Source organism: Oncorhynchus clarkii, chromosome 28 (assembly GCF_045791955.1).
Source record: "Oncorhynchus clarkii lewisi isolate Uvic-CL-2024 chromosome 28, UVic_Ocla_1.0, whole genome shotgun sequence".
Lineage (NCBI taxonomy): Eukaryota > Metazoa > Chordata > Actinopteri > Salmoniformes > Salmonidae > Oncorhynchus > Oncorhynchus clarkii.
The window spans coordinates 32,632,090-32,659,712 of NC_092174.1; the positions used below are offsets into that span (position 1 = coordinate 32,632,090).

A 27,623-nucleotide genomic window follows, 5' to 3' on the forward strand; every position below is an offset into this window, starting at 1 on the left:
AATAAGGGGGGTTGTTCAAAAATATATATACTATTTTCATTGTCATCTTGAAGAACGAGTTGCCCATTTAAAGTAACCCCAACCAATATTGCCCAACATAATTCAATATAACGTTAATGGGTGGGTGAATATTCAGTAGAGCTAATACATACCAGTACTTGCAACTATAGCACATGAATTGGAGCCCGAAGCATATCAGTGTCACTCGGTGCGGCGAGAACTAGTCGTCCGGGGGAAGAACCGTGCCGGATGGCCCGAGCTGGTGGGCTGGCCCGCGAGGGCCACCTTCTGAGATGGAGAGATAGTGGGTTTGTTATAAAGCCATATAGAACGAAAACCAGTTATGCAATCAATGCCGGTCGCGGGTAATTGATAGCATTTTCGTTGATAGAATTGAAGAAACATGGCAGCGCGCTCACACTAAAGACATCTCAAAAAGTCTAATTGGCGCTTGAAAGGCAGGAGAAAATTCACTCCAGTATAGGCACCAGATAAGGTACGCCAGATTCAACTCGTAGCTTTAGACTGCTTTCCGGTGACCACTTATAAACGTAAATAGATTGTGACCAGCACCATGCTTGTTTATGTCAGAGCACATGTCCACTTGATGGATATCTGGTATTGCAACTTTACACTGTTCGTGTCCCCTGAAAAACGCCTGTGACTAGAAGGAGTAGGTTAACAAAGCACCAACCTTAACCGAAGTCTCAACCTGCCACCTTAATTATTCTAACCTGCTGCATAAATTCTCCTTACCTGCATACGAAAAAGTCGCTTCCGGTCAGAACCCTGAAAACCAGCGACCTGGGGCATTTGGGATTTTCCCAAATATACATCTTCATTTAATCCTTTTTAAAACTCAAGATTGTAAGTGAACAGGGAAAATGCCTGAAAAAACAGCTTTTTCTTGACAGCATGTGTTCAGCTATTTCACACAAATACACAAGGACAAGAGGACTTGGCTGCTTTCACTGTAGATTGTTATTCATATCACAGATACATTCAGGTCATAAAACAAGAATATTAACTCATCGTGGTCATCTTTGCACCATAGCACACAACTGACCAGTTCTACATTGTACAATACACCCATCTTCCTAGCACTGGATCAGTAATTTATATACCGGTACCCCCCCACCACCACCTTTACCCTACCAGAAAAAATGTACATCACAAATTGGACCCCTTCAAGTTCACTGACTCAACAGGGATCAGAAATGGCCTATGACATCAGACTCAGGCATCATGGGAGCAAAGTTCTGGTCTTCTCAGTACGCATGTCCTCTCGTCCAGTTATACTGGAGGACTAGCTAGGAGGTTCTTTGATCAAATGCCTTCACAGCAGGGCTCCCCTTAAAGCTGAGACTGGGAATGGGTTTGAGGGAGAAGAGGAGCAGTGGGTTGAGAAACAGAGTTGGGTGTGGACTCACTGTGTGGTAGAGGGTGCCAAAGGGGATGGTCATGGAGGGAGGGGGAATATCATGAATGAAGGGAATGGAAAGAGTTGGGTGCAAACCTGGTCCTTTCCAAAAATCTACATAAACCAAGTGAGTAAGAAGAACAAAAACCAAATTCATCCAAAATTCAATATATATATCATGATAAAAATAAACAATGAGCAATAACATGAAAGGGAAAATAACATGATTTTTCTGGGACTATATCAGACTAAATGGGCTTGGTCAATCCTCTGAGCTGGAGGAAGAGTCTGAGTCCTTCTGAGCCATGATGACGTCGTCCAAAAGGGCCTCCCTGTCAGAACTCTCGTATCCGCCTTGTGACAAGCTGTTGCCGCCTTCCATCTTAACATCAAAAGCTTGAGTCAGGAAAGGGGAATTCTCCAAGTCTTCGTCCTCCATCATGTAGGCCCCGTCTGAGACCAGGGTCTCTTCTACACCTCCGCCCAGGACTGGGTCCTCCAGCGGGGCAGGCTGAGGGGCATGGTGGTGGTGGTGGCGGCGGCGGACTCTCTTGGGGATGACAGAGCGTGCAGAGAGGAGCCGGTGGAAGAGGCTGTCTGGCAGAAAGCCCTGGAAGGACAAAATGGAGTGAACCAGGATCAGTTTTTGGAAATATTTTACAATGTGAAGCAGAACTGATTCACTGAACTTGATGTGTGCTAGGGCTGGGCGATATGACGATATATATCGTGTGACGATAGATGTTTTCTATCGTTTCATATTATACTCTATCGTTTATTTCATTGTGTCGCAAATCACTCTTTACGGCAATATTTTTTGTCAATTGGACAACACTTTGTGTTCACTTGTGGAAGGAAATTTGCAACACAAACATGGAGGAGAGTGAATGTGACACAGAGCACGGAGACAGAGCTCGTACCTAAAAGTGGGGCTACTTCGGTTGTATGGACGTGGTTTGGGTACGAAGTCTGGCACGGACCAGAAAACCGTCCTCTGCAAAATATGCCCCAGGCCGGTCCAGACAACAGGCTCAAACCACTAACATCTTTTACCACCTACGCAAGAATCATGTGAAACAGTACAGAGAGTCTACGGACGAGACCCAAAAAAGTATAGTCGAGTGCTCAAAACAGCTGGAAGGAGAGAACATCTGCAAAGACACGGCCCCAATATATACGGCTGAGAAACGGGGGTTTCGTGAGTTGGTGCTAACACTCGACCCAAGGTACCAAATTGACAAGACTAATTAATGCCAAAATCACATGCAAAACAGGCAAGCCCCCCAAAAAAATATATATATAGTTGAACTATAGTTTAAATGTTTTCTATTTACCTTTAGATTTTATACATTAATATTTCATATTTTGTTACATGCTTAGGTTCTAAATAAAAGGAGAAATAATCAAATATGAGTAAGTACCTTTTATTTATAATAATAAAACATTTAATTAGAAATAGGCCTTTACATGTGGTCATTTTATATAAACTATTTATTCATTGAATTTACAGAAAATGTGCTATATCGTGATATGTATCGTTATCAGGATTTGAAATGACCTATATCAGGATAGGAGATTTTGGCCATATCGCCCAGCCCTAACGTGTGCTGTAAATAAGTTAAGGGTACTCACAGAGCTCTGGACCATCTCAGCCCATTCTGGTGCCACTGCACAGTCAGGGTTCTCCTCCAGAAACGCCCTCAGATCCTGCAGCATAGGTCCATACGTAGCCCCAACCTGAATAAAAGGGAAAGAAAATCCACCCTTAAGCAATCAACATCCACAAATAAATATTTGACCGAGGATCCCAATGCACCCATGTAATTCATCCTTTGCCATTTCTCACCTTCTTTCCTGTCCTCATATCAATGATCTTAACCTTCTCACTGCCCAACAGTGCTGCGGTCTTCTCAGTCCTCTTCTTCCTCCTCCTCCTCCTCTTCTGGTTCACAAGGAGCTAGAGGGGGGGGGCGGGACACTGTGAAAATCTCAAATGATACTGTATTTCTCACAAAGTGCAGCACTTCTGGCCAGAGCCTCAATTGAGACATGGACATACTCTTCCAGGTAAATCTACCTCCAACATGTCTCCCTCCACCTCATAGTCTGGGTTCTCTTTCAGCCAGTTGGGCAGGTCTCTGCGGCGAGGGGCTCGCTCCCCACTCAGCACTGTGCCCGTCATGGCATCGACCACCGGGACCGCTCCGTCTGGATCTGACAACTAGGTGGAAGATTATGAATGAGGCATGATAAATGCAAACATTACATGAATGTTTGAGTACGTAGATTTCAGAGTTTGTTTAGTCAGTTTTTGCGAGTTTGTTTCTTTGTCTGCACATCTGTGTATTATGAGCAGTCTTAACCTCGGACTATGACAATGTGCACTAGTATTGTATATATGTGTACTTCTTGGTCCCTATGCTTCCTGCGTCCGCTCCCCTCTCCCCCTGACCCATTGGACATCAAGGCATGCTTAGAGAAGGTCAGCTTCAGCCCCTCCTCCTAAGAGAGTAGGAAGTTAAAAAAAAAGGGGATGGAGAAAGACAGACAATTTAGTCATTCCATCTGTACCTCAGTAAAATAAGCTTTATCCCAATGCACTTCAATGGCCTAAAAAGCTGAATCAGGTGTTATTACTGGGCTAGAACAAAATACTGACCACTCTGTGGGTCCCCCAGCACCAGAATTGATTAAACTTTTCTGTGTTCCTCTCATCTCACCTTCAGGAGTTTGACGGTGAACTCAGATTCCTGTCCGTCTGCTCCTTCTCCACCGGGCGTGCTGTTGCCTTTCCGCATGAGCCGTGCAAAGCTGAGCTCATCCCCTGCCCCTAGGTCGTCAGAGCCTGGGTTGAGCTGGGCATCAGAGGCATAGCGCCGCCCTGTTGGCCACTGCCCAGACAGCACCAGGGTACAGAGGCTGTCCAGCCGGTTTATCAACACACGGTCCTGAGGGAGAAACCAGCCAATCACTCCACCAAAACAACAATCCCTTCTACTGTACAGTTCATATTCAACTTCCTGTTAATACTGTATTTGAAGTACTAATGTGCAAGCAACCAGAACATCATCCACATATCTGGATCCATCCATACTCTATAGTTGCAGACTGTACATGTCCCCAACCTACATACCTTGGGCCAATCAACCCTGAATGGGTCGGTAAGGGACTCTGGTGGCGCACCATCTTGAGATGGAGTCATTGAGAGCAAGCTGTTCTCCCCATCTTCCTCCATCTTCAAAGCAGCTAAAAACAGAATAAAAAAAACCCATCAATGTGTGTTGTCTTATCTCAATCCTCACACTTCGATATCACTCAGTCCCCACTCACCTCTTTCCCTCTCTGTTTCACTGTCGCCACTGTCGTCAGAGCTGCCTGATCGCTGGGAGGAGGTAGACGAGCCAGAATCAGAGTCAGAACCGGAATCGGAAATCCCTCCTACACTTCTTTCTCCTTTATTTCCTCCACTTCTCGGCCCTCTCCCCCTGCTCTTCTTCCATCCCAAGCCGGTCCGGGCTCGGCCCTTCCCATCAGGACGGGAGAGGTGTGTGATCTGGGTATCTGAGTGGCCGAGAGCCTCAGAGGCTCCAAGGATGCGGGACTCCTTGTCCAGACCCTCCTCTTCTTTGACGACTGAGCCCTCCTCTGCCTGTGGTTGGAGGAGGGGATTGGCGGGGGCGGGCTGGTTCTGCTGGTTCTCGAGGTAGTCGTGGCGGGCCTGGCTGAATGAGAACTGCGGGTCGAGGAAGACCGAGAGCTCAGTGCGGCTGACGCCGTGGAGGGCGGAACCCAGCATGAGCTCCCGGTCATGGGCTGGAGTGCTCCACCAGGCAGGCAGCTCGGAGCTGGGCGGGGCCAGCAGGAGGAGCTCCTCCAGGGAAGGGTGAGGCAGGACGTGCTCACGGAGACGGCGCAGCAGGCTGATGCGGTACAGGGTGCGAGAGGCTCGCTCCTCAGTGATTGGGGCCAGAGACTGGCCCAGCTCTGAAGGGTCTGGGGACGGAGAGAGGGGTTAGGGACCTGTCTCTCTTCAGATCTACCAAAAAATTAAACACCATACATTGAACAAAAATATAAAAACGCAACATGCAATAATTTCAAAGATTTTACTGAGTTAAAGTTCATACAAGGAAATTAGCCAATTGAAATCAATTCATTAGGCCTTAATCTATGGATTTCACATGACTCGGAATACTAATATGCATCTGTTGGTCACAGGAAAAAAACAAGAAGTGCATGGATCAGAAAACCAGTCAGTATCTGGTGTGACCATTTGCTTCATGCAGCGTGACATCTCCTTCACACAGAGTTGAGCAGGCTGTTGATTGTAGCCTGTGGAATGCTGTCCCACTTAGGGATGTGGCGATCATGACATTTTGTCAGCCGGTGATAGTCAAGCAAATAACTGCCGTTTTCACGGTAATTGACCGTTAATTAACAAACACATTTAGCATCTCCTGACTTCCACACACAGCCTACAAACCACTGATGCAGACCTTCGGAACATCTACATTTTAAAAAGTCGAATAGATCCATGTAATATAGTCTACACCTTCACAATAAATCCATTATTTTAGACAGGTCTAAAGAAACATGATATGAAGAAAATGCAGTCTATTTCAGAAGAACAGAATACTCAGTTGTTCTAATGTTATGCTCGGATCTGGCTATGCCATATGGCTGTAGGCTACACTCGTTCATTTAGCAGAAAATATTTGCATAGAATTCTGTGGCATTATTTTATAATATGAAGAATACAATTGAACATAGCATAATAAAATACAAGTATATTTTCTCCAAACGATTTTTGCAATATGCAGCTATTGCGTGTTGAACGGAAACAAAGAAACAGGTCCTCCTATATGCTTAATTTAGAATTATTTATGCAACTTTAGTTGTGATACAAACGTTGGGCTATATGTTTAGATTTCTATTACATTCGAAGGCTGCATGAAGCAACTAACAATGATTTGAAAAAAGTCACATGAAAAAGGCATGAGCTCTGCTTTGGTTTTTCCTCGTGCTGCACACACTTCAGATTCTAATTCACAATTTGACAAGCAATTGATAATGCCTTGAATTTCCCGGCAGCATCAACCTTTGTGTGGACGTAATGCCCCTTAAAAAAAAAAAATGTGCCTTTTGCAGCCAGTGGCCGTTGTGTCCTTGGGATGAATATAAATTAGAATTCCTTTCTCCTGGCTGCATGCGCCGAAGCACCTCTCACTCACATGGCTCTCTCAAATAGCTAAATTCTCATTAGACAATGCCCGTCACGTGATAGGGTATTTCTCAAATGCTACAAGTGAAGACAGACACATCAGGGATGCAACTGCGTGCGTCCTTATTCAATTCCGAGGTGCATATTAAAGATATTGGAAGAACGGTCCACATTTACTTTGTCAGCCAACAAGATGAGTAGGCCAAAAGAACAGCAAAAGCACTAGCCTATGTCAATCTAATATTCACCATAGTACCAAGAGCAACCAGGATGCCTGATTGCTCTTTAAAAGTGCTTTCCATCTTTCCTCTCCATCCCATTAAAAAGATGTAGAACTAAGAACAGATATAGCCCTTGGTTCATCCCAGACTTGACTGCCCTTGACCAGCACAAAAACATCCTGTGGCGTTCTGAATTAGCATCGAATAGCCCCCTGCGATATGCAACTTTTCAGGGAAGTCAGGACCCAATACACTCAGTCAGTTAGAAAAGCTAAGGCTAGCTTTTTCTAACAGAAATGTGCATCCTGTAGCACTGATTCCAAAAAGTTTTGGGACATTAAAGTCCATGGAGAATAAGAGTACCTCCACCCAGCTGCCCACTGCACTGACAGTAGAAAACATTGTCACCACTGATAAAACTACGATAATTGATCATTTCAAAAACAATTTTTCTACAGCTGGCCATGCTTTCCACCTAGCTACCCCTACCAACATCTCAGCACCCCCTGCATCAACTTGCAATCTGGTTTCTGAGCTGGTCATGGGTGCACCTCAGCCACGCTCAAGGTCCTAAACGATATCATAACCGTCATCATCGACCTGGCCAAAGCTTTCGAATCTGTCAATCACCGTATTCTTATCGGCAGACTCAACAGCCTTGATTTCTCTAATGACTGCCTTGCCTGGTTGACTAACTACTTCTCAGATACAGTTCAGTGTGTCAAATCGGAGGGCTTGTTGTCCGGACCTCTGTCTCTATGAGGGTGCCACAGGGTTCAATTTTCGGGCCGACTCTTTTTTCTGTATATATCAATGATGTCGCTCTTGCTGCTGGTGATTCTCTGATCCACCTCTACACAGACGACACCATTCTGTATACATCTGGCCTTTCTTTGGACACTGTGCTAACAAACCTCCAAATGAGCTTCAATGCCATACAACACTCCTTCCGAGGCCTCCAACTGCTTTTAAATGCAATAAACACTAAGTGCATGCTCTTCAACCGATTGCTGCCTGCACCCTCCTGCCCGACTAGCATCACTACGCTGGACGGTTCTGACTTAGAATATGTGGACAACTACAAATACCTAGGTGTCTGGTTAGACTGTAAACTCTCCTTCCAGACACATTAAGCATCTCCAATCCAAAATTAAATATAGAAATCGGCTTCCTATTTCGCTGCCAACATACCCTCCTAAAACTGACTATCCTACCGATCCTTGACTTCGGCGATGTCATTTACAAAATAGCCTCCAACAGTCTACTCAGCAAATTGGATGTAGTCCATCACAGTGCCATCCGTTTTGTCACCAAAGCCCCATATACTACCCACCACTGCGACATATACGCTCTCTTAGGCTGGTCCTCACTACATATTCGTCACCAAACCCACTGGCTCCAGGTCATCTATAGGTCTCTGCTAGGTAAAGCCCTGCCTTCTCAGCTCACTGGTCACCATAGCAACACCCACCAGCAGGTATATTTCACTGGTCACCCCCAAAGCCAACACTTCCTTTGGCCACCTTTCCTTCCAGTTCTCTGCTGCCATTGACTGGAACAAATTGCAAAAACCACTGAAGCTGGAGTCTTAGATCTCCCTCTCTAACTTTAATCATCAGCTGTCAGAGCAGCTTACTGTACCTGTACACAACCCATCTGTAAATAGCACACCCAACTACCTCATCCCCATTTTGTTACTTATCCTCTTGCTCTTTTGCACCCCAGTATCTCTATTCTCTACTTGCACATCATCATCATCATCATCATCATCATCTGAACATCTGTCATTCCAGTGTTAATGCTAAATTGTACCTCCCTACTCTTCTACATTTGCACACACACTGTCGTCATGGCCAAAAGTTTTGAGAATGAAAATTAATATTTGTGTCAATGTCTGTTGCCTCAGTTTGTATGATGGCAATTTGCATATACTCCAGAAGGTTATGAAGAGTGATCAGATGAATTGTAATTAATTGCAAAGTCCCTCTTTGTCATGCAAATTAACTGAATCCCAAAAATACATTTCCACTGCATTTCAGCACTGCCACAAAAGGACCAGATGACATCATGTCAGTGATTCTCTCATTAACACAGGTGTGAGTGTTGACGAGGACAAGGCCGGAGATCACTCTGTCATGCTGATTGAGTTCGAATAACAGACTGGCAGCTTCAAAAGGACGGTGGTGCTTGGAATCATTGTTCTTTCTCTGTGTTCCATGGTTACCTGCAAGGAAACATGTGCTGTCATAATTGCTTTGCACAATAAGGGCTTCACAGGCAAGGATATTGCTGCCAGTAAGATTGCACCTAAATCAACCATTAAATCGGATCATCAAGAACCTCAAGGAGAGCAGTTCAAATGTTGTGAAGGCGGCTTCAGGGCACCCAAGAAAGTCCAGCAAGTGCCAGAACCGTCTCCTAATGTTGATTCAGCTGCGGGATCGGGGCACCACCAGTACAGAGCTTGCTCAGGAATGGCAGCAGGCAGGTGTGAGTGCATCTGCACGCACAGTGAGGCAAAGACTTCTGGAGGATGGCCTGGTGTCAAGAAGGGCAGCAAAGAAGCCACTTCTCTCCAGGAAAAACATCAGGGACAGACTGATATTCTGCAAAAGGTACAGGGATTGGACTGCTGAGGACTGGGCTAAAGTCATTTTCTCTGATGAATCCCCTTTCCGATTGTTTGGGGCATCTGGAAAAAAACTTGTCCGGAGAAGACAAGGTGAGAGCTGCCATCAGTCCTGTGTCATGCCAACAGTAAAGCATCCTGAGACCATTCATGTGTGGGGTTGCTTCTCAGCCAAGGGAGTGGGCTCACTCACAATTTTACCTAAGAACACAGCCATGAATAAAGAATGGTACCAACACATCCTCTGAGAGTAACTTCTCCCAACCATCCGGGAACAGTTGTGACTAACAATGCCTTTTCCAGCATGATGGAGCACCTTGCCATAAGGCAAAAGTGATAACTAAGTGGCTCGCGGAACAAAACATCAATATTTTGGGTCCATGGCCAGGAAACTCCCCAGACCTTAATCCCATTGAGAATTTGTGGTCAATCCTCAAGAGGCAGGTGGACAAACAAAAACCCACAAATTCTGACAAATTCCCAAGCATTGATTATGCAAGAATGGGCTGCCATCAGTCAGGTATGTATATGTAATTGACAGCATGCCAGGGCAGATTAGAGGCCTTGAAAAAGAAGGGTCAACACTGCAAATATTGACTCTTTGCATCAACTTCATGTAATTGTCAATAAAAGCCTTTGACACTTATGAAATGCTTGTAATTATACTTCAGTATTCCATAGTAACATCTGACAAAATATCTAAAGACACTGAAGCCACAAACTTTGTGGAAATTAATTTGTGTCATTCTCAAAACTTTTGGCCACGACTGTACATAGATTAGATTATTCTATTGTGTTATTGACTGTACTTTTGTTTGTGTAACTCTGTTGTTGTTTTGTCATACTGCTTTGTTTTACCTTGGCCAGGTCGCAGTTGTAAATGAGAATCTCAACTGGCCTACCTGGTTGAATAAAGGTCAAATAAAATAAATAAATAAATAGTACAATAGTTGACCTACTCTATCCTGTGTGAGAAATATATATTCCAAACATAGTCGGACAGTTATGGGATGCGATAGAGCCCAAATTAATACAACCACTAGCATAAAAACTTTTATACTCAATTAGGCTGACGCAACAGATCAGAACGTTTAGTTGAACATTTTTGATAGCCTAATAGTTTATTTCTTCACATAAGCGCAGCAATGCGCACACAGCAGTAGGCTATAAGCGAGAAAATTCCAAAATCAATTAGCTGGAAAACACTATTCTCAAAAGTGACTGGAAATGCAATTATGCATGTAATGCCTTTATTATTAAAAAAGGTGCCTTTTTATGGTGAAAATTCTCCCCTAAACTTGAAACTCACACGCTACGTATGTATGCCAATTAGGCTCTACACTCATTTTAAAGCGGATGTGCTTAATTTTAAAAGAAGTTATTTGGATACTTCAGTTGTGATACAAACCTTATAGGCATTTGGGCTAGGCTACATGAGGTGTGCGACTACGATTTGAAAAAGTAAAAAAGAAAATGGCATGCGCTGTTTCTTGCTACTGCACCCAAGCTGGTCATCATTCACAAGTGATAGGCTAATGTTATCACCCATCAGACTATTCCTGATTTCATCTGATCTTTGTACTAAATCATATAAAAGTGTGAAATTTGTTTTGATTTAGAATGGATCATTATCATGCACCCGTCTCCAAACAGGGCAGGGGAAAACATTTCTATAAAATGTCATCTATGCACTTAAATTGTGAATGGAGGACGCTTTTCCCGTGGTCAATGTTTATGCCAGCCAGGTAGGCTATACTCATATTGTAAAGAGAAGCAATGTGCTTAATATTAGAAAAGTTGAGATTTAAATATAGTAGGCATAGACTCTAAAAAGGTGATGGGATCCTTTTAATTGAGTGCACCACTGTCTTCTCAAGAAATTGCATAGCCTATAGAAAATGTTATGCAACATTAGCTCTCAGGAAGTGTTTGATTAGATTTTCGAAAAGATTTGCATTGATGTTATAGTGATTAGAGACCATAGAGTGCTAAGTACCAGGCAATTAGCAAGTTTGGTGGGCTACTAATGACCATCAGCAGCATCAGAGCTTGGAGAAGCCCAATTACCATGACTAAACAGTCACGTGAAATTTGACTGCCGTCGTGGCATTATTACAGTCACCTTAACAGCCCTAGTCCCACTCCTCTTCAATGGCCGTGCGGAAATGCTGGGTATTGGCGGGAACTGGAACAGGCTGCCACACACGTCAATCCAGAGCATTCCAAATGTGCTCAATCAAATCAAATTTTATTAGTCACATGCGCCGAATACAACAGGTGTAGGTAGACCTTACAGTGAAATGCTTACTTACAAGCCCCTAACCTACAGTGCAGTTTTAAAAAATATGGATAAGAAAAAGAGATAAAAGTAACAAGTAATTAAAGAGCAGCAGTAAAAAATAACAACGGGTGACATGTCTGGTGAGTATTCAGTCCATGGAAGATCTGGAAAATGTTCAGCTTCCAGGAATTGTGTACAGACCCTTGCGACATGGGGCCGTGCATTATCATGCTGAAACATGAGGTGGAGGCGGATGAATGACAAGACAAGGTGTCTCCGGACCTCGTCACGGTATCTCTGTGCATTCAAATTGCCATTGATAAAAAGTGTTTGTTGTCAGTAGCTTATGCCTGCCCATACCATAACCCCAATGTTTACGTCAGCATACCACTCGCCCACACGACGCCATACACGCTGTCTGCCATCTGCCCGCGACAGTTGAAGCCGGGATTCATCTGTGAAGAGCACACTTCTCCAGCGTGCCAGTGGCCATAGAAGGTGAGCATTTGCCCACTTAATTCAGTTACGACAGCGAACTGCAGTCAGGTTAAGACCCTGGCACGCAGATGAGCTTCCCTGAGACGGTTTCTGACAGTTTGTGCAGAAATTCTTCGGTTGTGCAAACCTAGTTTCATCAGCTGTCCAGGTGGCTGCCAATTGCCTCAAAACTTGAGACATCTGTGGCATTGTGTTTGACAAAGCTGCACATTTTAGAGTGGCCTTTTATTGTCCCCAGCACAAGGTGCATCTGTGTAATGATCACTGTTTAATCAGCTTCTTGATATGCCACACCTGTCAGGTGGATGGATTATCTTGGCAAAAGAAAAATGCTCACTAACAGGAATGTAAACACATTTGTGCACAACATTTCAGAGAAATAAGCTTTTTGAAAAATGTCTGGGATCTTCTATTTCAGCTCATGAAACCAACATTTTACATGTTACGTTTATAGTTTTGTTCAGTGTATTTGACTGATTTAAAAAGGTAGACTCAACGATTTGACATTGATGCAGAAAGTAAACAGCACAGTGGCTGAATTTAAACAATAACTAAGAGCGTTGAAGCGCAAGGCTCAACTTCTCTGCTGTTTGGATCCCGTGGCTACCACGCCGTACAGAGTGAAGTGAACCTGTGCACATGCGTAGATATTGTTTGTGACGGTGTGAGAGCGAAGTCTTGCACCTTGCACATCTCAATATATGCGGTGCGGCTCGTGGCAACGTCATTTTGCTGAGTCTACCTTTTAGTGACTACACACTTTATCAACACCTTGACTGTAATAACATTTGATGTAGTTCTGACCTTCTCCGGAGGCGGGCCGCAGGTTGCACACCCTCCGGCACATAGCCATGAAGCAGCGGAAGTAGCGGCTCAGACTCTCGTCAGTCTTCTTTTCTAGACGGGCAAATGTCCGGAAGCGAGCCCATTCCAGTTCAGCCTCTTCCCCCTCTGGGGTATCTGCCTCTTTCTTTATTCGCTCCACACCGAATGTGGACACCACACGGTAGAAGTCACACTCCTCTCTACGGGTCCACCTAGCAAGGAGACAAAAGACTGATGGTTAAAGTAGTGAAACACTAAAAACTCTCTCAATCTTATACCAGAATGTACGGTTAGGGACAGTTCGAAATTCACATGACCCTCCCTTTGTACTGTAAAAAAAATAATAATCTCACTCTCTTTGATTTAACATTGACGCTATTTACGTTATATTTATATGCAACACATTTTCCACCAACAGGTTGTGCCAATGCACCACACACAACCAATAGCCTTGTTGTTAGACCAGTAGCCTTGTGGTTAGAGCGTCGGACTAGTAATCGAAAGGTTGCAAGTTCGAATCCAAATACAAATATGTCGTTCTGCCCCTGAACAAGGCAGTTAACCCACTGTTCCTAGGCCATCATTGAAAATAAGAATTTGTTCTCAACTGACCTGCCTAGTTAAATAAAGAAAAATAAAAAAATTTAGTAAACGGCAGGACATGAAACCGGGTCACTTCCTTACATCGTGCCAATAGAGTTAACCCACTTTGTAGGAACTGTATCATGGCTCATATAGCGAGGATTGTGATGGTTGATCGCACCATTGAAAGCATGTCCCAGCCATAGTACAGTGTTTCTGTACTGCACATGGCAGAGTATACCAAACAAATGTGCACCCGATTGATATAAATCATCATGATTTATCATGATTTGATCCGTATCATTCTGCTACTTTGCAGTAAACATTTAAATTGGGAAGGTTTTTGGGGAAAATCATTGAAAATGACTATAAGCACGCATTGCTGATTTTATAGAGCCGATAAACTATAGCTATCTTACCTTTAGAAGTTTTTACTTCAGGCTGACTACAAGCATCTATTGAGTTGTCCCATAATGTCCCATAAATATAATATCCAAATCAACTTTAAGAATCTACAAAATCAGTATATTACATTTGTATAACCTTAACAAGATCAATAGGAGACCTTTGAGCTGCATGTCACATCTGTTCTTTCATGCACAATGGCTCTCCACTGCCCATCAACTTGTCCTCTATGTTCTTGTGGATTTATATTGAAAATTGGTTTTTATGTTTGATATGATTGCTAGTTAACCTATTGCAGATTTGGACAAACAATCCACCTACCACTATTGTCACATTGGACAGAGGGCAGAATAGAGTTGACTGTATAAGCATGCTGAGAAGTGTAGTACATAAGGGAAGTATTGATAGGGGAGGAGCATGCAAGCAGGTAACATTCGGCTATAAAACCTTCCGCTATTCTGGACCCCCAATCCCAGTAAATTTCAAACTGTCCCTTACACCATACAGAGACATTAAACAAACATATCAACAACTGTACCTCAGTTTCAGGACACATATGCTTGCAGAGTTAATAGTTGAGGGTAGTAGTTGGTACCTCTGTTGGCGTTCCTGGCGTGCAATCTCCTTCAGTTTACTGGCCTGCTCACACCTCCTGCGCCTACGGTCGCCCTTCTCTGCTGCCTCCACCTTCAGCTGCTCTCTCCTGTAGCTGCGCTGGTATGCCGTGATTAGACGACGGAGCCGCGCGGTAAGTGATGAGCTGGTTGGCCACTCACAGGCTCCGGACTGGCCAGAGGGCGGCCCCTTGGTTTTAACAGGCAATGCCTTGTCCTCGACACAGATATCATCATCCATGTTCAAGGAGTCAGCCTGGGGGAGAGAGATTATCATTAATGTCAACAATATTCTACAACCAAAATCAAATCAATGAGAATAATAAGCAGTGATTCACACCTCCTCGTATAGGTCTTTGGTGTGCCTTAACGCAGGCTTGAACTCCGGGTCTTCAGAATACTTGTCATCGTCTCCTCTGGGGGAATTGTTTTTTCAAGTTAATGGTGCCGAGGCCAGCTCGAAATAATTCTGTAATATATAGTTAGCGGGTTGTTTGGTGAGGTGCTAATAAGGTTAGCCAGTGTAACTCACCCGTCTCCAAGCTCTGCGTCTGCAGAGTGCTGCTCAGCATCAATGGCCTGGTCGTCAGGGCGACCAGCTCTCTCCAGGAAACAGAGACAGTCGTCGGCACGCATAGTAGTGTACATCTCATACCCTGGAGCAACACACTGTGGAGTTACTACAAAACACACTCACTAAACACCACGTTCCTAAACAAACTCCTAAATACTTTTTCACATTCACACACACCATGTTTGAAAACTCCGACGAGGAGGGAGCGGTCTGCCTCTGTATCCCACCAACCTGATGGCACCTCAAGCTGCTCCATCTCAGGCATCCAGATGTCAATATCCCTACGAGGACACAGACAGATGGATTCAGTATACACCTGAGAGTGTGTGTGCGTGTGTAGATGTATGTGTGTGGGCATGTGTATAGCAGATAACAAGGATTTTTAATAGGTTGAGACCTGGCATCAGCTCCTCTCAGCACAGAATCAGCATGTTCTCCAATAACTTCCTGTCTCAGGTAGTACAGCATACGTACTCTCAGCAACACCCTGATGACGAGAAAAGGGTTAATGCTCTGACACTGAGCACAAACACTTCAGTACTCTCTATAGAGGTTGAGGGTGAATACACACTGACTTGTTGCACTGGTGCTTGAGATGTTTGCGGTAGCTGTCATCCAGAAGCAGGGAGTCGGGGTTGTACTTGCGGATCCACTCCACCTTCTGAACATCAAAAGAGCTCTGAGCCTTCACTCTCTTCCCCTTCCTGCCCCGAGGAACAGGGATGGACAAACCTAGACATAGAAACACATTGAAACATATACACAGGACCCTGGAAGGCAACGCTAAAGTGAGAGAAAATATATTAACAAAGTTATCCAAAACAGCAAGAAATATTTAGACAATGGGTTCGGTCCATACCAGAGTGGTTGAGGAGTGCGTGAGGTTCAGTCCGTACCAGAGTGGTTGAGGAGTGTGTGGGGTTCAGTCCGTACCAGTGTGGTTGAAGAATGTGTGGGGTTCAGTCCGTACCAGAGTGGTTGAGGAGTGCGTGGGGTTCAGTCCGTACCAGTGTGGTTGAGGAGTGCGTGGGGTTCAGTCCGTACCAGAGTGGTTGAGGAGTGTGTGGGGTTCAGTACGTACCAGAGTGGTTGAGGAGTGTGTGGGGTTCAGTACGTACCAGAGTGGTTGAGGAGTGTGTGGGGTTCAGTACGTACCAGAGTGGTTGAGGAGTGTGTGGGGTTCCCGGCCGTTCTCTGGCGGGGTGATGAGCTCCCAGATGAAGCTCTTAATGTTCTCGTCTCCACGGTAATGCAGCAAGCAGAAGACCAGGATGACCCTGCAGATAGTCTCCACGTCTCGCTCCCCGAGACGCCGCTTACAGCGTGCATGAGACAGGATGTCCCTCCAGCGCCCCCACCTGGACAAACAGGTCACAGAGTGAGAAAGGAGGCTCAACACAATAGCATGGAGCTTACTTTATTAGAAACTCTGGTAACAACTTCACTATCATATGTATTATAACTACACCTGTCCAGAAAATGTAAAAAACTCCAGGCCCTAGCCAAATACCCCTACCCGTAAACAAGCAGATGTTTCTCCACGCGGAAGCAGTCGGTGCGGCCGTAGCCGTTTCCAGTGTGGCGCTCGGAGCGCCTAGAGGACCGGGACTGCCGGGAATTGGCGGGCGGGTACTCGTCGTCGCTATCGGGGTCAGATATCTCCCCACCCTCGCCCCTCAGGGTGGCAAACTGACGGGTCTGCTTCCTCACCCTGGGCGTGTCAATCACCAGGGTGTTCTACAGGGATGGTATGAGAAAACATAAGGAAAATGAGCTTTTCTCACAAAAAACAAGCACAGAGTAAACATACACACGCCTGAGACGTCAGCATTACCTTCCTATTCATGGAATCAAAGTCTATGTCTGCCCTCTTGGCCCACTTCTGCCAGAACTCGGGGTCGTCCAGGGCGATGTCGGTCCTGTTCTCGGTAGCCACGAAGCTGGCCTTGGAGAAGGTGGAGCCTTTGCCCTCGCTCTCAATGGTGATGGTGGTGGCTCTCCTCTGGAGAATCTGGTCAATGTCCTCCTCACAGAACTTGGAGCCCTCGTCCTCCTCGTCCATAATGGCAGCGTACGCCCCCTTCCTCAGGAGGTCCTCGATCTCCTTCTTGGAGAACTGCTGGATTTGCTACGAAACAGGTGGAACAGGGTGGACATTAACCAGTTAGCATCTAAACAAACAGCAGACCAACAAAAGAAACTCCATATTAAGTAAACAACAGCTTGGACCTCCTTACTCCGTTGACATTGCTCTCCTTGTTACCGCTCATGCTCTGCAGTACAGCCCGGTCCAAACCCAGTTTGAGGCTGGCCTTGTCTAGCATCTCCCTCTCATAAGAGTTCCTGGTGATCAGACGGTACACCTTCACCGCCTTGGACTGGCCGATACGGTGACACCGCGCCTGAGCCTGTTGGGAGAAGGCAGGATTTGTACATCAATAGAATGCCATTTGTACAGTGTGGTAAGGGTACTAGGACGAAACATTGGAAGGAACCCGACACAAAAGCGGGAGATCAGACATTACCTGCAGGTCGTTTTGAGGGTTCCAGTCGGAGTCAAAGATGACGCAGGTGTCAGCAGCAGTCAGGTTGATGCCCAGACCTCCAGCCCGTGTACACAACAGGAAGACAAAACGGTCCGAGTCTGGTTTGCTGAAGCGGTCAATGGCTGCCTGACGCAGGTTCCCTCTCACTCTGCCATCAATACGCTCGTACAGGTATCTAGGCAGAACGTTAATAAAGACAACTTCTTACTCATCTAGATTACTCTTCACATCCAGTCTGTCTACTTTTAAAATGACCCACATCCTAGTCTACTACCACAGACTGATAATGTAGTAAAACAAAACTTACTAGCAAAACCTATTGTTTTCAACATGCCCATACCCGTTGATGAGGCAGGCAGTCGATCTAGACCGTCATAAATCTAATTTTATTTGTCACCTAAGCCGAATACAACCTTATCATGAAATGCTTACTGAACAGTCTGACTTGGGTAACCGGAGTCTTTGACCATTTTTTGGGCCTTCCTCTGACACGCCTAGTATATAGGTCCTGGATGGCAGGAAGCTTGGCCCCAGTGATGTGTTGTGCTGTACTCATACCTCTTGTTGATGAGGTAGTCCTCCAGGATGTCCAGGCAGCGCACCATCTGGGAGAAGATGAGCACCTTGTGTCCCCCGGCCTTCAAGCGAGGCAGCAGTTTGTCCAGCAGGACCAGCTTGCCTGCGGATCTCACCAGCGCCTGTAGGTGAAAGTCTGGGGCCACGGGGTTGTAAACATCCCTCAGCTCAGCCACAATCTTCTCCTCTGCCCCTGGACAGAACAGACAGAAGGGGGGTTACTATCCCATTGTATACCATTGCATCCTGGGAAAGGTATGGAGACAGTGGCGTATACAGATGAACAGTTGGAGTGATGTTAGGTCAACAGATGCTGTGGTAAGCATCAAGTGACTGCAGGCTAGCTCCATTAAGAGTCGCTGTTGGGGTTATTGTTTTTGGAGGAGGAAGAGTATTGAAGTGTTGTTGTGGTGTAAGGTACCAGTAATAAGGTAGGGGTGGTTGCAGCACTTGCGTAGCTCCATCATGGTGTTGAGCAGATTGGGCACGTTGCTGTTGCTGGTGGCTCCCATGCTGAGGAAACTGAAGTTCCTCTCTAGGATGGCTCGGTAGTATTTCTTCTGCACATCTGTCAGCTCCACCTGTGTAAATAAGGTTGTATTAGCTTGATGGTTATGGTCCATTAAGAAAAACATTCTGCTATGCATATACAAGGTCACCTTGGTTATATGGTGCAATATTATTAATTTTGAGTGTCAAATCTTACCTCAATGATGGTCTCCTGTTTTGGCGCCAAGTTCTTCTCCACGTCCTCTTTGAGTCTGCGCAGCATCATAGGCTTCAGAATGGCCTGGAGCTTCTGGACCTGCTCCTCCGTTTTGAGGTCTCCAAAGTCACGAAGGAATTCAGACTCTGATGAAAACTGAGCTGGCTCCAGGAAGTGCAGCAGACTGAAGAGTTCCTCCACTGTGTTCTGGAGGGGGGTACCAGTTAGAAGCACCTTATGCTCCTGAGAACCAGGGAGGACAGGGGAGTGGAATAGAGAGTGGAGGAGGAAGACAAGGAGATGAACAGAGAGAAAAAGAGGTAGAGAGGGTGTTATTATGCCTCTTTTTAAACAAGACCAAAATGTTGTCACATCACAATACATGTGTCACCCTGTCCCTTAGACTATCTATCCCCTGATTACTCACCAAGTCCAGCATCTTGAGACTGTCCAGCAGCTTGCAGTTGCGGTTCTTGAGGCGGTGAGCCTCGTCAATGATCACACAGCGCCAGGAGATCTCCCTCAGCTCAGGGCAGTCGGACAGAATCATCTCAAACGTGGTGATCAAGGCATCAAACTTATACGCCCCTGGGATCAGATGATCCTGTAATACAACACTCTAGTTAGAGGAACTAGATGTCGATATACCAAGAATCAAATTATCTGAACACGAGAGAATCATTGTCTTCCGACAGTTCCTACTGCACAACAACACTAGCACTGCAACCACTGTAATCCATTCTTCTGTTCTAAGGTTACACAAACAGAATGCGACACACACACCTTGTCATCCTTGCAGTACATCTCGTACTGCTGGATCATCTGCCTGCTGGCCAGGCTGCCGTGGTAGACGATGGCGTTCATGTCAGTCCAGGTGGCAAACTCCCTCTCCCAGTTGGTGATGGTAGAGAGAGGAGCGATGACCAGGAAGGGGCCCTGGACTCCGGCACCAAACACCTCGGACAGCAGAGAGATGGACTGGATGGTCTTCCCTAGACCCATCTCATCTGCCAGGATACAGTTCTGTCTGTAGGGCGAGAGGATGTGTTAATACGGATAGAATGGGATGTGAAATGCATTCAATAAAAGAAACATTAGTACCTGTTGTACCAATTGAAGAGCAGCCAGTTGACTCCTTCTAGCTGGTATTCTCGGAGTACGTTCCCACTCTTGTACTCTCTGAATTCCTCCAGCTTCTTCCATGCAGCTGCTTGGGGTCGGGGCTAATGAGAGGAGTGAATGGTTTAGACTGTGGAATGATGACATATTGGATTAAAGCAGTGGCACTACTCACATGGAACATTGTGAACACACACGACTAGTGAATACCCACACGCACCGTTCTCTTGAGTTGAGGTTGGCGGTCTTGGATCTTCCTGAACTCCTCCACCTTGCCCTCGTCCACATCCTCTCTTAGCTCCCAGGTAGCATCTTCATAGGGCAGAGAACACCACTTCACCAGGTAATACACCACCGGCTGGAAGATACAATACACACTTAGACAAATAATCCTAACCCAGAATTTTCACAATGAGATCAATTCATGGTTTTAATTCATGGTTTACAAGAACAGATTAAGACTTGTCCTTTAGAGATCAGAATTCAGTCATTGACTTCTCTCACCTCTCCATTGTCCACACTGTTGGACTCATCCAGGATCCGGTCCACCTCCACATAATCTGGGTTAAAGGGCTCCTCTTCCTAAAGACAGGAGCACAGAGAGGATAAGACACAAAAAAACACAGTGAATCCCTAAAGTTACACCTCTATACACATACCCACCTACTTCACAATTGGAGGGTTACCAAAATGTTTCTGTGAAAGAGGCCATGTTATTCCCTTACCTCCTGTAAGAGGTGTCTCATCTGTGCATGTTTGGCCTTGAATCTCTTGAGCTTCTGATGGATCCTCTTGTCTCTCTCCAGCTGCTCCAGAGTGGCCCACTCACAGTGCATGTAGGAGCTGAGAGAGATAACAGGGGGGTCAGGGGTCAGCCATGGATGTAAAGGAAGACACTCCCCATGCACTGTTGATCTTGGATGCTCCACAAACAATTTCATGGATCTCAAACCGACATTTTAGTCAATAGATATCCTCAGGAAAGAGTGAGACTTACTAGTTCTTATATTTGACAAAAAATTCCTCAGCATTGATGTAATGTCCTGGAGACACCTTTAAAATATGAAGAGAGGAACAAACATGATACATAATGATTTGCAACTTCTTAAATTAGCAAAATCCCCAAATACTAACAATCAACAGAAAAAAAGCACAGTAAGCACACTCACCTCCTTTTTAGTTAACCTCATGGACAAAACTTTGTCAACAATTGCTGCATCTTCCTCGTTGGGGTTTTCCTGTGATACATATACATGTGTTATACAACTGTCATGTACAGGTGATAAGATAACCAACCAACACTCACTCAACAGAACAGCTCAAACCTGATCAAAATCTCCCACTCACCACAAAGAACTGCATGCTGGAAAGGCTGTCCCCATCCAACTGCAGCTCCTGTTTGAGCTGCTCTCCCATCAGCTGCCCCGTTGCTCCTCCGGTAATGGACGCCACCGCCGCCGTCGTGGTGGTTACGTCCACGTCCTCCTCCGGTTCGTCCTCGTCGTCAGTGATTTTGATGTCCAGATCCTCAGTGTATTTCTTCCTCTTCACCTGACGGTTAGAACGTCTCTTCTGGTGGAAGAGGGAGATGACATGGAAAAAAGTCAGACATCGGTCAGGAAGTCTTGACAAACATCCAGTGCAGTACTGTACGTATTATGGGAGGAGGGGGGGTTGTGTGTAAGTGTGTGTCAGTAGGAGGGACGTGACTCACCGCAAGCATGTCCTCATCCAGGGCCTTAGAGGGAGAGGCGGGGCTCAACTCCCCATCAGAATGGTCTGAGGAGGCATTCCTCTTCCTCTTCTTACCCCCCACTAGAGTGATTGTACTGGGGCGATAGACAGGGGAGGATGAGAACGAGAATTAATTGGAGAAATAGATACAACACCCCCCAAAAAAGACAGAATGAGAACATCACAACTTACTTGATCTTTGCCTTGCTTTTGCTCTTGCTGCAGCCGGTACCAGCCGCCCCTCCAGGTGTCCCACCAGCAGCCCCACCTGCTGCCTTGGCTTTGCCCTTCTTTTCTGCACCAGCCCCGCCCTTCCCTGCTGCCGCCGCTGGGCTCTTCTTCTTACTCCCTCCTCCCTTCTTCTTGGCTCCAGGTGTGCCAGTGGTCGTTGCAGCTGCCCCTTGGTCAGCAGCCTTTTGTCCGGCAGGCAGTTCGTCCTGGTTGAGGACTCGTGGAATGTTCCTCTCTCCCCGGGCCTTGGCCCTGGCAATGGCCTCAGCCACAATACGGTTGGCCTTCTCCTGCTTGCACAGGGTCTCCAAACGACGTACAGGCTCCTGGGCCTTGGCTAGCCGTATCCCTGGTGACGACATAGTGGTGGTGGTGGAAGGGGCGGAGCCAGCAGCTGAGGTGTTGATGACCTTCACTACGGAGACAGCTCTGCCTGCTGTCGAGGTGGCATTTGTCTGTGGAGATATATATATATATATAGATACCTCTTAAGTCGTTAAGAGGCAAAATAACCTGAACGTGTAAGGTCTGACAAGTGAGATTTGCAACTCGATACATCTATCATGTAGACGTGTGTGTATATACAGTACCAGTCAAAAATGTGGATACACCTACTCATTCAAGGATTTTTCTCTATTTGTACAATTTGGAATCATATAGTAACCAAAAAAGTGTTACACAAATCAAAATATATTTTATATTTGAGATTCTTCAAAGTAGCCACCCTTTGCCTTGATGACAGCTTTGCACACGCTTGGCATTCTCTCAACCAGCTTCACCTAGAATGCATTTAAATTAACAGGTGTGCCTTGTTAAAAGTTAATTTGTGGAATTTCTTTCCTTTGCGTTTGAGCCAATCAGTTGTGTTGTGACAAGGTAGGGTTGGTAAACAGAAGATAGCCCTATTTGGTAAAAAAACAAGTCCATATTATGTCAAGAACAGCTAAAATAAGCAAAGAGTAACAACACTCCATCATTACATTAAGACATGAATGTCAGTCAATCCGGAACATTTCAAGAACTTTGAACATTTCTTCAAGTACAGTAGCAAAAACCATCAAGCGCTATGATATAACTGGCTCTCATGAGGACTGCAACAGGAAAGGAAGACCCAGAGTTACCTCTGCTGCAGAGGATACATTCATTAGAGTTAACAGTCTCAGAAACTGAAGCCCAAATAAATGCTTCACAGAGTTCAAGTAACAGACACATCTCAACATCAACTGTTCAGAGGATACTGTGTGAATCACGCCTTCATGGTCAAATTGCTGAAGAAACCACTAAAAGAACACCAATAAGAAGAAACATGCTTGAGCCAAGAAACACAAGCAATGGACATTAAACAGGTGGAAATCTCTCCTTTGGTCTGTTGAGTCCAAATTTGAGATTTCTGCTTCCAACCGCTGTGTCTTTGTGAAACGCAGAGTAGGTGAACGGATGATCTCGGCATGTGTAGTTCCCACCGAGAAGCAGTGAGGTGGTGGCGTGATGGTGCTTTGCTGGTGACACTGTCAGTGATTTATTTAGAATTCAAACCACACTTAACCAGAATGGCTACCACAGCATTCTGCAGCGATACTCCATCCCATCTGGTTTGCACTTAGAGGGACTATCATTTGTTTTTCAACAGGTCAATGACCCAACACACACCTCCAGGCTGTGTAAAGGCTATTTGTCCAAGAAGGAGAGTGATGAGTGCTGCATCAGATGACCTGGCCTCCACAATCACCCAACCTCAACCCAATTGAGATGGTTTGGGATGAGTTGGACCACAGAGTGAAGGGAAGGCAACCAACAACTGCTCAATATATGTGGGAACTCCTTCAAGACTGTTGAAAAAGCCTTCCAAGTGAAGCTGGTTGAGAGAATGCCAAGAGTGAGCAAAGCTGTCAAGGCAAAGGGTGGCTACTTTGAAGATTCTCAAATATAAAATATATTTTGATTTGTGTAACACTTTTTTGGTTACTACATGATTCCATGTGTTATTTCATAGTTTTGATGTCTTCAATATTATTCTACAATGAAAATAGTAAAATATTGTAAAAAAATAAAGAAAAACCTTTGAATGAGCAGGTGTGTCCAAACTTTTGACTGGTATGTATGTATGTATACCTGTGGTTGCAGCAGCAGTTTGAGGGGCACGGCTAGTCTCTGTCCACCTTGACCCTGGGAGATCTGAACAACCTGTGGGCTACTACCTTGCCCTCCGGACACCAGCTGAAACTGCAGGACAGACCATATTCTAGTTACAGATCAAAGTCTTCATAGAACAGGTCAGTATTTCTGATTAGTTAACTGAGAGTGGAGAATTTCCTAATGACTAATTCAAGCCACTCCTCCTCCTCCTTACCTTGGGTCCCCCCTGTTGGTTGGGTTGCTGCTGCACTTGCAGCTGGATGGTGAGCACTTTAGGCTGTGTCCCCGTCTGCCCTGCCCTTGCCTGGGTGAGAGCAGCCAGCTGACCCCCCTGGAGGACCAGCTTCCCTGGGAGATTACCCAACACCAGCCTCTGCTGCTGGCCCTGCTGCAGCTGACCCGACCCACCGACTGTCACAGCACCCCCCTGGGCCGCACCACCCTGAGGCTGCTGCAGCACCAGGGTGATCCTCTTGGCTTCACCCTGAGAGGAGAGAGAAATGATCAATTAGAAGATGCTAATTTAGTTAGAAATGTGCAATCTTGAGACCTGAGGTGAAGAGCCCTGGTTAATGGAGGTTACTGACTACTGAAAACATAGTATTTGACAATCCTGATGGTTAGGCCAAGTTGAGCTCAGAGGGCAATCTTACCTGTTGTGGTACTGTAGTGAGGGTGACCCCTTGTGGTCGGACTGTAGTGGTGCCTGTAGCAGCAGCGGTGACCTGTGTCTGCATGGCAGACTGCAGCTGCACCTGTGTCTGGGGCTGTAGCTGGATTTGCGTTGCCTGTCCTTGGGTCTGGAGCTGCACTTGAGCCTGGGCTTGGGCAAGCTGGGCTTGCGGTATCTGCACCTGGACAGTTTGAGTCTGACTTTGGGACTGGCCCTGAGGAATGGAGATCAACTGTACCTGCTTCAGGGGTCCGTTGGGCGACTGAACCAGCCTCTGTACCCCAGTTCCCACCTTCACCTGTCCCTGCCCAGGAGACGCTTGGTTCAGGACCGCTCCTCCAGACAGTATCTGCATGCCGGGCCTGAGTTGGGTTCCAGACAGTACCCTGGCAAAGGTGACCTTCCCCGCTTGGGAGCCTGTCCCAGCAACAGTCTGCAGCAGCTGTGCTTGCCCCCCAGGTCCTTTCAGGATGACGATCTTGGCACCTCCCTGGCCTCCGGCCTGCTGGGTGATGGCAGCTAGCTGCTGAGGAGTAAGCTGCTGTGCAATCTGTGTAAGCTGCTGTGTGGTGAATTGTTGTGTGGTGCCAGTAGAGCTATTGACAGTCAGAGGTGAGCTCAGCAGGACTGTGGCAGCCCCACTGGTGTTACTGGCTACAGAGAGTGTTGTCTGAGGTACTGTTGTAGCTATTGAAACAGTCTGAGGGAGGGCAACCGGGACTGGGGCCGGCTGCTGCACAGGTACTGGGTCTGAGATGGTTGGAGCTGCCACTGGTATGCTGAGCGCTGGGGTGGAGAGGTCTGGGGTTGGTTCAGAGGGGGGGTCCACATGCCCCAGAGCCAGTTTCAGAGCCTCCTCCACGGGGTCTGTGAAGGCATCGTCTGGCAGGGCATCCAGGTTAAACAGTGGCGTGTCATCAAAGAGGTCCATGATGGGGTCTGCCATTTTTCCCAGTCCACAGAAGATATAGAGAACAAAACAGCCTTGCTCTCAGTCAGAAAGATAGGGAAACCGTAGATCTGACCAGTATGTCCTAAAAAAAAACTATCGGAAAAACAAAAAGATCATAAATATCCTTCTGTGATTAGATAACCAAAACACATTTCTATCAAAACATCAATCACTTACTAAAATGGATTCTGAGGTTTCAGTCCTGTGCAGACAATTTACGTGGGCTTTGTCTGTGTATTCTCTAATGACATATTTGGGTAGTGTAGATGGCGGGGGGAAAAAAAATCTACATTTAAGCTAGATACCAGAGAAAGAGGTTCGGGGAAGAGGAGAACCGCACTATTTTTTCCACCTCTTCCTCACCCCTTTCCTCTTCCTTGTTTTCAGTGCCTACTTCTCTCTGTGTGCAATGATCCCCATCTGAGAGATCATTCGCTGATGTCTCTTTCCTAAAGAAGACAGAGAGAAGATAAGGGGTTAGCTTAACCAGGGAAAATCACTATTCCAATATACCTACTGAAAGTAGCAGGCAAAGTGTGCCATGACTCTCGCTGCTCTTGGTGGGATGAAATTGTCTGAGTTGTCATGTGGTGTCTAGTTAGCTAGTAACGTAAGCTAGTTCGTAATGTAGTTAGTAAGCTAACTAACGTATCAGGGGCCCTGTTGCTGACGTATTTTCATGATTTTGGTGAAAATAGTATAACATAAAAGCTTTGTTTCAATAATACGAAAACAATCGATGCATGCAGCTTCAAGTAGGGGTTCTGAAAAGCTATCTATATCGTCATTCCCGTATTGTTTACCGTTTCCCGGAATCATAAGTTGATCCATCGATGCTAGCTAGCTATAACAACAACAAACACTAACTAGTAGTTTGTTTTTCCTTCAATCAAACATGCCTTCATTGTGATCATAGACTATTTTACGAGCAGTGTTTGTATGGAAAGTAATAGTTTATATGGCAAGTGGGCGAAAAACATCCGTCTAGGATAACATGGATTCTTTCCGACCGTGTTGCTATCCGCAAACCCGCTTCAGTACAGATATAACGTTAGCATTAAATTGCTATTTGCATTGGATGAGGCTGTTTTGGGATAGATCTATTTTAAATGGTATAGAAAAACGGTACTATATAATAGGTCAGTCAATAGGTAGCAGCATCTCCATAATTTACTGCATAACGTTACCATCCACTATTTCAATCTCATCAACAAACCGGACCAAACCAAAGGCAACGTGCCACAATAACCATAGTCTGTCTACGATCAGACACGGGTAAGGCCGCAATACTATTTGGGTTGGACTGCGTCTGTTCATCAGAAAAAATATCCCCTAATAACCATACTATCCACTGCCCCGACTCTCAGTTATAATTTAGGGGTGCTAAAAGTACCTTTCCATCGACACACATGGCTTTCTCCGTCTCACAACACTGTACGATTACAGGAAACGGCCAGCAAAGAGCAGGAACTAACGTTCTTGCCAGCGAAAACGTTGAACGTGTGCCCATCGAATCCCATCTGCTTAACTATCATTGGTCTGAATTTACACAAACCGGCAGGATTCTAACATACCATTGGCTTAATACTGCTGTCCATCATATAATGAACGGAATACTGGGCGGGAGACAGTAATAGACATAGTTAGGTTGAGAAAACAATAAATGCGGCCTAGTTGGGA

General features: G+C 45.7%; 1 protein-coding gene across 3 annotated transcripts; it reads right to left on the bottom strand.

Annotated features, from left to right (window-relative positions):
- Nucleotides 1-963: 963 nt before the first annotated feature.
- LOC139386704 (chromodomain-helicase-DNA-binding protein 8-like) lies at nucleotides 964-27,447 on the bottom strand. Of its 3 annotated transcripts, XM_071132531.1 has the most exons (39): nucleotides 27,337-27,447; nucleotides 26,121-26,392; nucleotides 24,972-26,036; nucleotides 24,533-24,802; nucleotides 24,295-24,405; nucleotides 22,144-22,637; nucleotides 21,932-22,046; nucleotides 21,565-21,789; nucleotides 21,387-21,455; nucleotides 21,215-21,270; nucleotides 20,943-21,060; nucleotides 20,722-20,799; nucleotides 20,438-20,575; nucleotides 20,200-20,321; nucleotides 19,882-20,125; nucleotides 19,526-19,702; nucleotides 19,099-19,341; nucleotides 18,814-18,973; nucleotides 18,375-18,585; nucleotides 17,796-17,991; nucleotides 17,508-17,678; nucleotides 17,105-17,398; nucleotides 16,787-17,007; nucleotides 16,426-16,628; nucleotides 15,846-16,002; nucleotides 15,668-15,757; nucleotides 15,448-15,551; nucleotides 15,229-15,352; nucleotides 15,037-15,112; nucleotides 14,678-14,952; nucleotides 13,075-13,307; nucleotides 4,751-5,413; nucleotides 4,554-4,666; nucleotides 4,141-4,368; nucleotides 3,827-3,922; nucleotides 3,498-3,641; nucleotides 3,267-3,377; nucleotides 3,053-3,157; nucleotides 964-2,030 (listed from the first exon to the last, which is right to left on the bottom strand). In XM_071132531.1, the coding sequence occupies exons 3-39, from the start codon at nucleotides 25,935-25,937 to the stop codon at nucleotides 1,683-1,685; spliced, it is 7,749 nt and encodes a 2,582-aa protein (XP_070988632.1). In that variant the 5' UTR covers nucleotides 25,938-26,036; nucleotides 26,121-26,392; nucleotides 27,337-27,447; the 3' UTR covers nucleotides 964-1,682. The 3 variants fall into 3 exon arrangements, with proteins under 3 accessions (XP_070988632.1, XP_070988633.1, XP_070988631.1); XM_071132532.1 differs by having other exon boundaries at nucleotides 24,972-26,392; nucleotides 27,337-27,436; XM_071132530.1 differs by lacking the exon at nucleotides 27,337-27,447 and having other exon boundaries at nucleotides 14,621-14,952; nucleotides 26,121-26,358.
- Nucleotides 27,448-27,623: the final 176 nt, after the last annotated feature.